The following is a 13,327-nucleotide window of genomic DNA, read 5'->3' on the forward strand; positions in this document are numbered from 1 at the left end:
GGAGGAAGAGCTTGATGTCTCCAGTGTTCTGAGCCACACGGTGTCACTTATCTGTCCCTTAGCGCAGAGTTCGCGCCTACTCGAAGAAAGAGAATTTGAAATTACTCAGGATTGAACAAGTACAAGGGTAAAAGAAGATGGAATAACTCCAGCTGAACCTTTGCCCTTTGCTGTCCCTCCAGGATCTGCTGTTCCAGCAAACCTGAGCGCCTCAGTCCCCTGCTGCTGTGAGCCCTTGTGGGGACCAGGCACAGCGGGGCGAGTCGGGCTGGAATCTCAGCCAAAACTAAGAGTTTCCTGTCTTTGGGGGAACATCACCACCTCAGCATTATTTAAAATGGTGGCTTTTTTGTCTAAGGCTACAGGAACTTGAGAGTTAAACTGCTTGGCATTTCATAGGGAGAAAGCTTTGGCTTAAGTTTCCTTTTTACAAGAGTAAAGATTTGACAAGTTTGGCAGCAGGGCTTGTGTATGAATATATTTCCCTAGGGAAGAGAATATACAGAAGATATAATTTCTTTTACAGGCCACACAACAAAAAAATCCAAGGAGGCCTCTCATGAAAATGCTTTTGACATCCACTTCCTCACAGCCTATAATCTAAAGGCAATGCTTTCCCATCTTGATGAACACAATTTATGTGCATGTAACTCTGACTGCTGCCATCCACTGGAGAGATTTCCCACCAAAAAACCCCAACCCAACCAACCAAATCCAATCTCAAAATGTTTCTTTTTCTTCCCTGTCACCCAACTGTTCCATCCCCGCACCACATTTCTCCCCAGCCAAAGCTCCACAGTGCTCCAGACCCACAGTGGCTATAGACTGATTGAATTAAAAACAAGGAGAAAATAGAGCTATGCTGAACATTCAATTTTATGCAGCAAGATTTTGATGAGATATGGTTTTATGTGCCTTTTATTAGACCAACTGAAACTATATAAATAACTATAAAAGCAGAAACCTTCCCTAAAAAGCCTTGAATGCTGTTAAGCAACAAAACCACCCCTGCAGTTTTATAAAGGATCTCAAAAACAATGCTCATTTGGAACTGAGGCAAAGCCTCTGAAATTGTATAATTCTTCATGAGAAAAATTCAGAAGTGGCTTTTATTTCAGGTCATTCAAACCTTTTTATTTTCTACCACGGGACAAAATAAAAATGCTGAAGAAAAACCCAATCCAAAATATAAACTGGAGCCTTTCATTCTCGTATTATGGATATTTTAAAATGTTTTACTATTACATTTTTAGTATCAGCTGTATTTTTGAAAAATGAGTCCTGAGTGACAAAACCCAGATATTCTAATATGGTACAATTTTGCTTTGGCAAAAGCTGATAAAAGCTATCTAAACATTATTACATGAGGGTGACTAGAAAAGGAATTGGAACTGAAGACCACCAGACCTTTATTTCTCTGAAGCAGAAACTAAACCTGAACTTTTACTCCAAAAATTGCTGGACCTGCTAAAATTGAATCAAGAGGAGGTACATCAGATCAGAGCAATGGTTTCACCAAAATCTCTGGAGTCTGTCAAGCAGCACAACCACACACAGAGACAGAGGAGCTTTGGGGCATTTCTTCCATTTTCTGCTTCTTGTTTTGCAAGAAACACCATAAATGCTGAGGACCAAATCTATGAAAATTTCAGCAGCTCTTCTTTAAAAAGAAATTCTCTATCAACTTTCATGACAACCAGCGACCAAAGCCTCAAACCTGTATGTTTTCAGTTGTGAAATAGTGCCTGTAGCAGCACAGATCTCCCAGCTACCTCATGAAAATTTCTGCACTTCTCTTGGAGTATCCCCACCTATGTTACAACTGTCTTAACCAGGCAAACTAAAATCTGCAATATTCAGCTGCAGAGGTTGTTCTCCTGCAGGCACAACATTCAAGATGTGGCAATCTCCCCACGCTTTTTAATTGTTTCTTTAAAGCCTGTTTGTCTACAAGATTCTTCAGTTATGAAAACATTTTGCATCACGTTGTCAAGCAACAGATGCTCACTTTACAAATACAAAAACAGCTAGATGTGGGATTGAAATGCCCCAAGGAAAATTAGGATACAGATAAGACAATGCAGATCAGGGAGACTGCTCAAAACAGCTCTTAAGTGTATATTCCATTATAAAGAAATAAGGAGGTTTCACAGGAAATGATATGTCACACCAATGAAACCAGATTAATTATTCTGTAATACAAATATAAGTGTCACATGCAGCAGTTTCTACGAAGTAGCCATTACAGCTCAGTAATGCAAAGTAGAGACACATTTAATTTTGTCATCTCATTTTAAATGAAATTTGTGCTACTACCTGAATCCATCTTTATTTGCCTCGGTGAGGTGGCAGGTCCCTCCATTCTGACATGGGTTTTGAATGCAAGAATTAATGGGCACACTGCAGTCTCGACCCTATTTGGGAAAATTCAAAAGAAACAAGGTTAGTAGGAGTCATGCCATCTGAATCAATGTCTCTTGCTCCCTCACTCTGCTCGTGGCACCACTTACAGGAGGTCTGTGGTCTTCAGACCCATCACATCACCTAATGTTCTTTATTGATGATCAGATATATTCATCACTTCAGGGAGAATTTGGGCAGGGCAAGTGTTCTGACCAAGGGGACTGGTGGGTATCTTGGCATCGTTTCGGTTTCAAGATTTCAATGAACTCTTTCATTAGGCTGTTTTAAGGAAACAGCTGGTTTCACCATTACTCTAACACACTTCAATGTTAGTCACAATGAAAAGAAAGAATCACAACCAAAGGTAAGCAGGAGGCCACACACAGCACAAGCCCATGTGGAGCCAGCACTCATCAGCTGCATTTACCAAGTGCTCAGTTAAACACTGCAACAACACACTGTGCTCATTACTGAGAGTTGTCAGAACCCACAGGGGAAAGTTCCTTTATGTCATGGGAGCTGAGTTTGAATTTCTGCACAGAACACACCGAATCCTGTTTGAGATATCATCATTGGATCAGTTCCCTTCTTAAAGGTTGCCTTAAAACATACATCAGCTCCAGCTGAGCCTCACCAGCTTGAGCAACCTCCTCTGTTACTTTTATTGGCCCTTCAAGGCACAGACATATGTCTCTGATCATTGTATTCTGCTGATTAGAACATGCTCTTTGTGAAATGGGCAAATACATCGAAAATTTTGGTCTTGCTTTTCAGTTATTCACAGAGTAGGGTGGAGTAAAGCCACCTGAAAGTCTCAATACTTAAGAGACCTCTGCAATCACAAGAAGTTAAAGAGATGGCTCTACTCTTCCTACCAAAGATCCTGTTAGCAGCAGCCCTCTGCCAGCTCATCTGCTGGAAAGCTGGTAGATGACTGCAGTCAAGTTGAGAAAAATATCTTGGGAAATATATTAGTTCAACCCAGACTGTTGGTTTTTTTTGTCTTGGTTTAAAATCATTCTTTACCTTGTACTTAACAGGAGTAGCAATGATTTCTAAGTTGCTAAACAAAGTAGGCAGATCCCAGCCTGTGACATCAATGTGTAGAGTTGCAATATTTGTGTATTAGTAGTATTGAAAATTATAGTCAGAATCATTTAGGCTGGAAAAGACCTCTGAGATTATCGAGCCCAACCTTTGACTGATCACTGCCTTGCCAGCCAGCCCAGAGCACTGAGTGCCATGTCCAGTCATCCCTTGGACACCTCCAGGGATGGGCACTCCACCACCTCCCTGGGCAGCCCCTTCCAGTGCCTGACCACCCTTTCAGTGAAGAAATTCTTCCTGATGCCAAACCCGAACCTCCCCTGGCACAACTTGAGGCCATTTCCCCTTGTCCTGTCCCTTGTTCCCTGGGAGCAGAGCCTGACCCCCCACTCCTGTCAGGGAGTTTCGGGGAGCCAGAAGGTCCCCCTTGAGCTTCCTTTTCTCCAGGCTGAGCCCCCCCAGCTCCCTCAGCTGCTCCTCATATCCCTGACTCTCCAGACCCTCCCCAGCAATGCTGCCCTTCTCAGGACATGCTCCAGCACCTCAGTGCCCTCCCTGTAGTGAGGGGCCCAGAACTGACCCCAGGATTTGTGGGGCCTCAGCAGTGCCCAGGGAAGAGGAACAGTCATCACTGCCCTGGTCCTGCTGGCCACACTACTCCTGATACAGGCCAGGTGCCATTGGCCTTCTTGCCCACTTGGGCACTCCCTGGCTCATGTTCAGCTACTGCTGACCAGCACCCCCAGGTCTTTTCCCCCCAGGCATCTTTCCAGCCACTCTTTTCCCAGCCTGTAGCGCTGCAGGGGGTTGTTGTGACCTGTTGTGACCCAAGTGCAGGAGTCAGCACTTCACCTTATTGAACCTCACACTGTTGGCCTCGGCCCACGGATTCAGCACTATACATATTACACTTTACATGTTAAATTATACTTTCATCCAACACCACAGAGGAGCTTTGTTAACAGCGCTGTATTTCCTGAGGCTCTGTCTCCAGCATTCCCCAGAGCGAGGAGAAGCAGCTTTGCATTTTAAAAATTCCTGCCAACACAGGGAAAGAGGGACAGCCTTTTTCCATAGCTGAATCAAAAGAGAAGCGTTTCCAAAGAACAACAGAAAGACCTGGCCACCCCCCTGCCGGGCTGTGAGTTCATGCCCAGCACAGCAGTGCAGGCAGCACGTGAGGACCTCACCCAAGCCCTGGCACAAAGGCTTTCTGCTTCATCCATGCTGCCTTTGCCAAACAGCCTGTCCTTCTCCATTTGAAATCCTGAGTCCCCAAATGTCTCAGGGAAGAACTGGGAAGGCGCTGAGGGAAGCTCCTGCAGGTTTTATTTCGGCGCCATGTGGCCCCGCAGCGCTGTGTGGATGAGAGCCATGCAGCACCAACACTGCTCTGCTCCCACCTTTCTCCAACACTGCCCCTCTTCTGTCCATCTGTCTTGTGAATCCTGGCTCTTTACCACCTTACTGGAGTGTAGCTGGAAGATGCTGGTTATTACATTTTTCCCATGTCCCTGTCTCAGATATCAGTTACTTCTGTTTCATATGAATTCTTCATCCCTGTATCACTAAAATATTAATCCCTTTGCAGCCAAGCATAGCAAGAAGCAAAGCATTTGTTTTTTTCTGAAAGTTTTTGTCACAATTGAACACCATGTAAAACAGTCCCATCAGTTCTACTGTAACTCCTTAGATTAATTTGAATATTCTTGTAAAAATTTAATAAAGATAAATGTTAAAATGAGAGCAAGTCTCTCACACTGGCACATGAAATTTTGCATGACAGACTCAGCTCTCATTCCTGTACTGAACATGGCTGAATTATCAGCTTCTTGGGCCTCAGGCAGCAGGAAAACCCATCAGTATCTGCTGCTGAGCCAAACTTAATTGCAACACTAAGTTGCTATGTGGCTTTAGGAAAATTAGAGACTCTCTGACTCAGTTTACTCATTGTAATAAATGGGCAAACAACACTTAATCCTTCTCCAAGGATTATCTTCTCTGAGTTGACTTTATCAATAGCACATTGTGATCCCACAAAACAAGTACAACTTCCCAAACACAGAAGGCTATGAAAACAAAGAATTCTGAAAGGAGAGAAGCTGCAGAAAATAGTGGTACTAATAAATCTACAGCAAAGTAAGGCCATTTTATTTCTATATGAGACTGTCCCTACCCAGAAGAGCCTAAAGACATTCTAGAAACATCTTTCAAATGAATAATGCAATTCTCCAGTCTCAATTTACAGTAAGACTGTTCTTACTGGAAAAATGGAACTGCTGTCAAGCATCACTAAAATTAATTTGTCTGTGAGTTGGGAAATACTCCTTGAATTACATTACTTGGAAATAACTATTGTTACAAAGGAGAATATTGTCTATTTGCTTCAAGACTAAAGAGCCCCTTAATGAAGTCTGAATCAGAAAAAGAGGTGCAGACTTTGTTTCAAGGACAGGCAAGAAGATAGGACTGTCTCAGCAATTCAGAGAAAGAGGATGAAGGTCCCTCTGTGTGCAATATTTTACTTCTAGAGCTTTTTTAGGATGCAATAAATTTTTGTCTAGTGTGATAGGAAGGTATCAGATCCAAAACACTTCTATATATTTTTTTCTCATTTTCTGTGGAAGAGAAACAGTTTAGGCGTTGAAACAGGAAATCTCTGCAACTTATTAGAAGACATATATGTTCAGAGTCCAGCTGTTTTTTTAAAGCTGAAGTACCTCAGCTGGTCCAGACTTTTTCCAGCTCCATATTTCAGTGAATGAAAACAGAACTATCCACCATAAAGTGTCAGTTCTTTGTTTAAAATTACCCTTACTGGGCATTCGTGTATCTACAAGCTGTTCCTCAGCACTGCTGTGCCAAATTCCAGGCTTTACAAGTATCCAATACTGGGAACATTACACCATGATCAGTAAAACACCCAAGAACAAGTAGCAAAAAACTAATAAAGACCTCAGCAGGACAAATAAGGGATAATGCAGTTTAAAAAAGCACTCATTTGCTTTGACACTGTATCAACTACTGCAATGATATTTTTAAAATTAAATTTCATTAATTAGTGTTGTCTGTGGAGACTGAGAGCTTCATCCACGTTCACATGGCAGAGATTTGAACTCTGTCCATCTTAACATGATCCTTCACCCGTTTCTCACAGCAGTGGGCACAGTTAAGAGGCAGCAGCACAGAGCTCACCACAGGCAGAAGGTTGAAACCTCCTGGTGTATAAAACCATCACTGCTGACTGCAGGAGAAACGTGATCCAGGCAGCGAGGAAGACACCTGCAGACAGGCAGAAGTCTGTCCAACTTCAATGGTTTGTGAATAGGGAGACCTCTTTCCAGCTAATTACAGCCCTGTTCAATGACTACAGTGTTTCCCAGCACGCTGGAAAAATGAGCTATACAAAAGAAATACCAAAGTTTATTCGAGTTGTTAACAGCATACAATGTGTTCATAATAAATTTTATTTAGATGGTATATGTGGAGAACAGATGGGAGCGTTCATGTGTTTGGTAAAAATACTAGATGAAGACAAATATAGTTGATAGAGACTTTAAATTAAGAACTAGGAAGTTTTCATAAACAACTTAATTATCAGGGTCTAAATAAAGCTAAAGCTTTTAGGGTAAACAGACAAAATTACCAGCTACAAAGATCCTGCACTGCACACTCTGTCCTTTACATTCCTAATAGTGGGAGTAATGCATCCACATCCAACTCTCACTCTCATAAGCATTGAAACACTTGTCTTATGGGTGTCCTGGTCAGAAGTTAATAAGAAATCATTACATTAAAGGAAAAAGTTTAGTAAATCTTCCACTTCGTGATAGGCTGGAAGGAAAATTCACAGAAGGATAAATGAGAAGTACAATGTGTTCCATGAGCATATTCAGGAATGTTATTCGAATTTACAGCTTTCAAATTTCAACCTCCTAATCTTGGGAAATAAGAATAAATGGACATTTGAAGCCACTATGTAGAGCTCTGCTCTGCTTCCACAGAGCTTGGCAAGTATTTCATCAGTTTTTCTGAACTATTCTGGTGTACACAGATATAAACACACTCGAGTGTTACCAACACATCTGCATGTGCCAGTGGGACCTGCTCATATATTAGACCTGCACAGGTCCAACAGCAGAGTGAAGGGTTAAACATGGTGTGTAAGCAAGTCATGATTCCTGATTCTTCATATAAAAGAATGAGATGAGATGGGAGGGGGAAAAAAAACCCACCAGAAATAACAGAAGACATGGACACTCAGCACAGAAAAAAAAATTCAGTTTGAAATTTTGAATGTATTTTTTTTTTAGTTTTACTTTCATGCTCAGTAAAGTGAGAACTGTGATCAAAGGGTTTTCAAAAGTTATGCCATACAGCTATCCAATAGGGTATAAACTGATGCTAATTTCTAATGGCATTTTTAGAAGTGTCTTCTTTCACCATTTGAAACCTTTATCCCCCTGTCAAAGATAGTCAAAATTGGAGAGTAAACTGAAATTTTCCAGGCCAGGAAGGGAAGGAGGTATCTCACAAACAAAGCTTTATCACATAAACTTCAACTCCAGTAGACAGTTAAGGCAGAAAATAAGAATGAGGTACTCAGCAGTTTCCCTGTGATAAGTACATTTATCAGCCATAAATATAAAGAAAAAACAGGAATAATTTTGCACAATTGACCAAGGAAACACGATGCTATGAATTCAGCCTCAAGGCCAATACACTAAGCCACAAGTTTGCTAGGAAAAATTCTCTCCACTTCTATGCCCAGCTGTGTATTTCAAGAGCCTTTCAAGGCAAAGGAACACATTATTTGCTATAATGGGATCATGAAAAGGACGTTTTACATGCAAATCTTAAAGGAAGGTTTGGAAGCTGGCATGCCATGTTGAGCTGACTGCAGCATGAAGGACTTGATGGACACCTCAGCAAACACAGCTTTGGGAGGGGAATACTTGGCTACCAAATGGTCAGAGATGTTGCAAACCAAGTGAAGAATGAAACTAATTTTGAAATATAAAATTAACTTAAATTATTTTGCAGGAAGGGCTAAAAAATACAGTATTTGGAATTACTGTTATTTTACCACTGGAGCCATTTGAAAATGATTTCCTGACTGCACTGATATTAAGAGATATGTAGAACAGCTGACACCCTGATATCTGTATACAGTAGTATGAAGCTCTTCAGTAGGTCCAGGTGATACTGTTTCCTTGTTTATGCTCTGCCTTGCCATAGACATAATGGCTAAACCTCAATTTGGAAAAGATGAAGCTCATTGGCAAGGTCAAACGATGAGAAGAGCTGGCGGGGTGTGCATCAGACCCATCTGCTTAGGGATATATACAAATTATTTGGCAAGGCTTGGATAATATCACAGTAATTTTGGATCAGATTGCTTTTAGATTGCCAGGTGGAAGTTGAAAGATTTTGATCATCTGTTGTTCACAAAAATCTGTGACTCCTCCTTCAGAACACAGACCTTGCTACAGACACCCACACCTCAGGTTAGGGCACCCACAGTGGGGATGAATTAACTGTTTCTCTTCATCCCTTCTGAGGGAAATGTACCTTCTGTAAAAATGTACCTTCTGAGGGTTGCTGCTTAAAATACGATTAATTTAACATGAAAAATTAATTAATTTCATCCACTTCCAGTTTAGAAAAAAGAGTTTTAACATTAATCTGAATTTACCTAGAATTATCTGATTTATTTTTTTTTTAGTACATCTTTGTTTATACAGCTGCACTTACACTGACACATCAAAACATCAACAAAGTCACCTGCTGCTCACAACCATCATGAGACATCCTAGTTGCTAAATGGCACAGAAGGTGGGTATGAAAAGAAGATACTCTGATATTGTTCTTGTGCTGCCCCTCCCACCACTGGGCTGATTTAACTCCCTCTGCAAACCTTCCCAGTGTTACTGTCTGAAGCAAAACCACTGACAACATTTACACCCCACCATCTTCAGCACTGTGGAGTTACCTCCTGTGCCAGCCTAGGTTCACCTGGCATCTGATTAAACAACAATTGGCCATGGCAGCAGCACTGACTCCCTTGTCCTTGTTAATAAATCACAATTGTCAATTTATAGTAAATTAGGCAAACTCTGCTCTCTTAGGCCTCATTTTATTTAAATCAGAAAGATTTATGATCCTCCAGGGTATAATGCACCTTCCATTACCTCTGTAGCGAGTAATCAGGAATTTGTCTGTCAAAGTCAAAGTGCAAGGATTCATCATATTATTTTTTAAAAACTCTGGTTCTTCTCCTATGAGTATGGGATTTAATTCTCTGTGGACATCTGAGGTTTATTTTGTAATTATATTCATTACCACATAAATCCTGATTGCCCTTCCAAACCTCTCCTTACATAAGCACTTTGGGTTTCAGTGGTCTTTTGGGCTTTTAATCAATGTCATTAATCCATCACGGAGTCAATTCACATGGCACGTGTCTGAAATGAGTCTGGAGGTGCCAAACTGGATGAGGCAGATGCTCTAGAGCTTCCAAGGTTACAACTGGCTGATGCAGACCACTCTGTGAATGTTTTGGAAGATGCAGAAGAAAATTAGAGACACTGAATAGAGTTAATTTTGTACAGGGTGGACTCTATACATAAAATCCAACCCAAAATATTTGCCGTAAACCCAACACTGAATATTTTATAAGTAGTCCCTACTTCAACCAAGATTCACAATTGAGAAGTGCTCTGAGCACCTTCAGGGCCTGTTTATTTTAAAATAAATGTTGCAGTGATAAAACTTTCCCTTTCAAGGCCTCTCTTTTAACGTGAACTCAGTAGAGAAAGTTATAAAGATTGGACATTTGTATAGAAAACAAAAATACCATCAATGACATTTAAGAAATAAAATAAAATATAATTGTTGTATTTTAAATTAACTATGAATACGGAGAGGAGGGACACACTACAAGCAGGAACCCAAGGAAACCTAACATGGGCTTAGATGATTAAAAAAATCTCTTCAAAGAGCTCACTAGATTTCTGAAATAAATAGAGCTAAAGATGCTGGAAGATTCACAGGCCCTTTGAAGATCCTTCTGCTGGTGTATCCCTGTTTGTTAAGGATTCAGGCTTTTGGTTTGCAACAGCTCTGTGCTGATAAAGGGTCTCACACTGAAATACAAGTTATATCAGCAAAAATGCCAGTATAATCTGTTCTGCTCGTGGAAGCTCTGCAAAGCTTCCCCTCCAAGGCTTCCAGCTCAGAGATACCAGCACTCCTTTCTAGCATCCATCTGATAGTGGCTGGCAGTGACAGGTAACCCAGGCAGGCACAGGGGTTTTTCAGACTATCAAAGACATGAAACCTGCCCACTGTGATAATGAGACAGACACAGCAGTTATTTCAGAGGTGCTCAGCAGCACGAGGAGGGGACCCACAGGGTGAGGGGTGTGCCCTGCACCAGCTCAGAGCTGGAGCCTGACACTGTCAGAGAGCTTTGGGACAACTTCACCTGGAGTGTCTGTGCACTCACCCTACTCACTCACCTACTAATTCTCAAGCTAGTCTGGCATTAGGTCATTTCTGTTAACAAGAGAGAGTTTACTCTCACATGATGAAGTTTTCATTTTAGCCTGCTTGTAGCAAGTTCACCAACTCCATCACCCCCAAAGGAAAGGAGAAAATAAGGCAATCAGCCTCCCAGGGACAATCTCCGCTCGTGTTCTTGGACAACAAAAGAAACCCAAAAAGCCATATCATCAAGTGCAATCGGTGCCAAGAAAGCCTCAAGGATGACAGATGACAGACAGTCACAAGGAAATCTAACAATAAGGATTTTGAGCTGTGGCCAACGATGTCAACCGACCCAATCACGCGGAAATGGGGGGATGCAGAAAATTAAGAGCTGGTTAAACAGAACTTGATTAAGCAGAGTTATAGCAACCAGCAATCACCTGAATTACAGGCAAACCACAGAGGAAGAAAAATTATTGTTTAGCGTAATAGGACCAGGCAAACATACGAAGAAGAGCCTGAAATTCAGCTTAAACGCCAATAAAAACTTCTCCTTTACCCTATAGAAAAAGAAAAATTGGAAGACAGGTCACCTCAAGCATTTAGAACTAGACTAGAAAAACAGCAGTAAAAACAGAGTGAGGAGGAATAATCCACACTGGCAAGAAAATGAACATGGCAGTGCCCAGTTCTGGGTACAGCTCAGCTCGTCATTCACCTGAGCTGCTCAGCTACTTCTGACACAGCACAAACACAACAAATGCCTGAAGCTGCTCAACATCTGCTTTCCTTTGGCCTGACAGAAACTGAAATACTTCTTCAGAACTGTCTTTATTGTTCAGAGCCCTCATTAGGGCCTGCCACACCACGTGAGTGTGTTTTTACAGGGCCTGTGGTGGGTGTGTTCATGCCTCGACACCTTCAGCCAGCAACTGGGGTGGTAATCCCTCCCTAAGCCTTTCATTTCTGTGCTCTTCTGCATGTAAATCTCTATTTTCTTTAGAACTACTAAAACCAAAAGAGCAAAAAGAAAGAAACACAAGTCTGACTGATGCACAGTAGGTTTTACAGAATAAGCATACATGGGAAATTCTTGTGATTTCTGCAGGTTTTTTTCTGCCCTAGGAGCATTATATGAAATTATAACCACCTACTGCTGACACTGGTGTTTGCCTTAGAAATCCACACATAAATACAGGTCTACTCACTTTATGTGGCCACCCATTACCTCTCATCCCTAAAGGCTTTCTCTTTTATTTTACTATGAGTAGAAAATGCTTCTTCAACATTCATTAATAAGTAATTTTAGTATGCTTAAAGCTACCAAACAAAAATAAAACACCCCAGATCACATAAACACACACTCCAGGAGAATTTATTAGAATGAAAGTTCAAGGCAGAACCACCTCACACGAGCAGCATTTTGCTGCACTTATTTCTCCATGTGAAAACTTGGCACTGATCTGACATTCCACTGCCTGACCCCCAATCCTGACACTGGGAGAGGAAAGAGGCCAAGGCAGAGCAACACATGAAGGCAGAAGTGTTTGCTCTCCTGGCTGGTGTGGATGAGAGCAGGCTGGGTGAAGAGTTCCTTCCAATTTCTTCTCCCTTTGCAATTCCAACCTGGGGATTTATTTGTGCACTGAATGATCTATATGGGACTTACACGGATATGTTAACAGATCCAAAGAAACAGCAGCATGGAGCTACATTTGCACGCAGCATTAGCCTAACAAAGTAGGCACAGGCTCACACAACATCCCCACAACCCCACCCAAACCAGCATCACTGAGAAACTGCCCCATTGCAACAACCTCACTGTCTCACCCTTGAGCTGTGAGAGCTGCCCTGAGTGTCTGTGGATGAGCAAACACCACCATACCCCCCTTAGTTCTGTGCTGAATTCTCCTCAAACTGCCATTATTGTAGGACTCTGACAGATGGTTTGTGCAATGCTACAGACCATTGACATGGCAAAGTGCAAATACAAACTTCTCATGCCCCTGCTCCAAGCAAAGGCAAGGCCATGTGCACCCTCAGGAGGGAATGATATAGTCAGTGCAGCACCAAGTCCCTGCCAGTGGCACAGACTGTACCCAGCACTGATATAACCTGTGCTCAGCAGCCACAGCTTCTGCTCAGCTGCTCTGATCTGCTCAAGTGCTGGCACATTAGTTGTGTCTGTGCACAACATGGGATAGACACGAATCCTGCATATCCCAGAGACTTTCTGTTCTGAGACCCCCAGTTTCCAACCGTGTTCCCAGGGATGAAAACCTGGCCTAGGGGGTGGAGAGGGGGAAGAGCCAAATTCCTAGCAGAACTCTGGAGCCAGCTTCCTCAATAAATATCATTCTGGCTTCACTGTAATGCCTCCCACCACAAG

The 13,327-nt window shown here is 42.0% G+C and overlaps 1 protein-coding gene across 1 annotated transcript in view; it reads right to left on the bottom strand.

The window, feature by feature from the left end:
• SLIT3 (slit guidance ligand 3) overlaps positions 1 to 13,327 on the bottom strand; it is a 475,112-nt gene that overhangs the window by 51,356 nt on the left and 410,429 nt on the right. Inside the window, exon 27 of the mRNA XM_008928306.3 lies at positions 2,317 to 2,414. Coding sequence (XP_008926554.3) covers positions 2,317 to 2,414 — 98 coding nt within the window. The remainder of the gene's footprint in view (positions 1 to 2,316; positions 2,415 to 13,327) is intronic.

This window comes from Manacus vitellinus, unplaced genomic scaffold (assembly GCF_001715985.3).
Source record: "Manacus vitellinus isolate BGI_N305 unplaced genomic scaffold, ASM171598v3 scaffold_25_pilon, whole genome shotgun sequence".
Classification (NCBI taxonomy): Eukaryota; Metazoa; Chordata; class Aves; order Passeriformes; family Pipridae; genus Manacus; species Manacus vitellinus.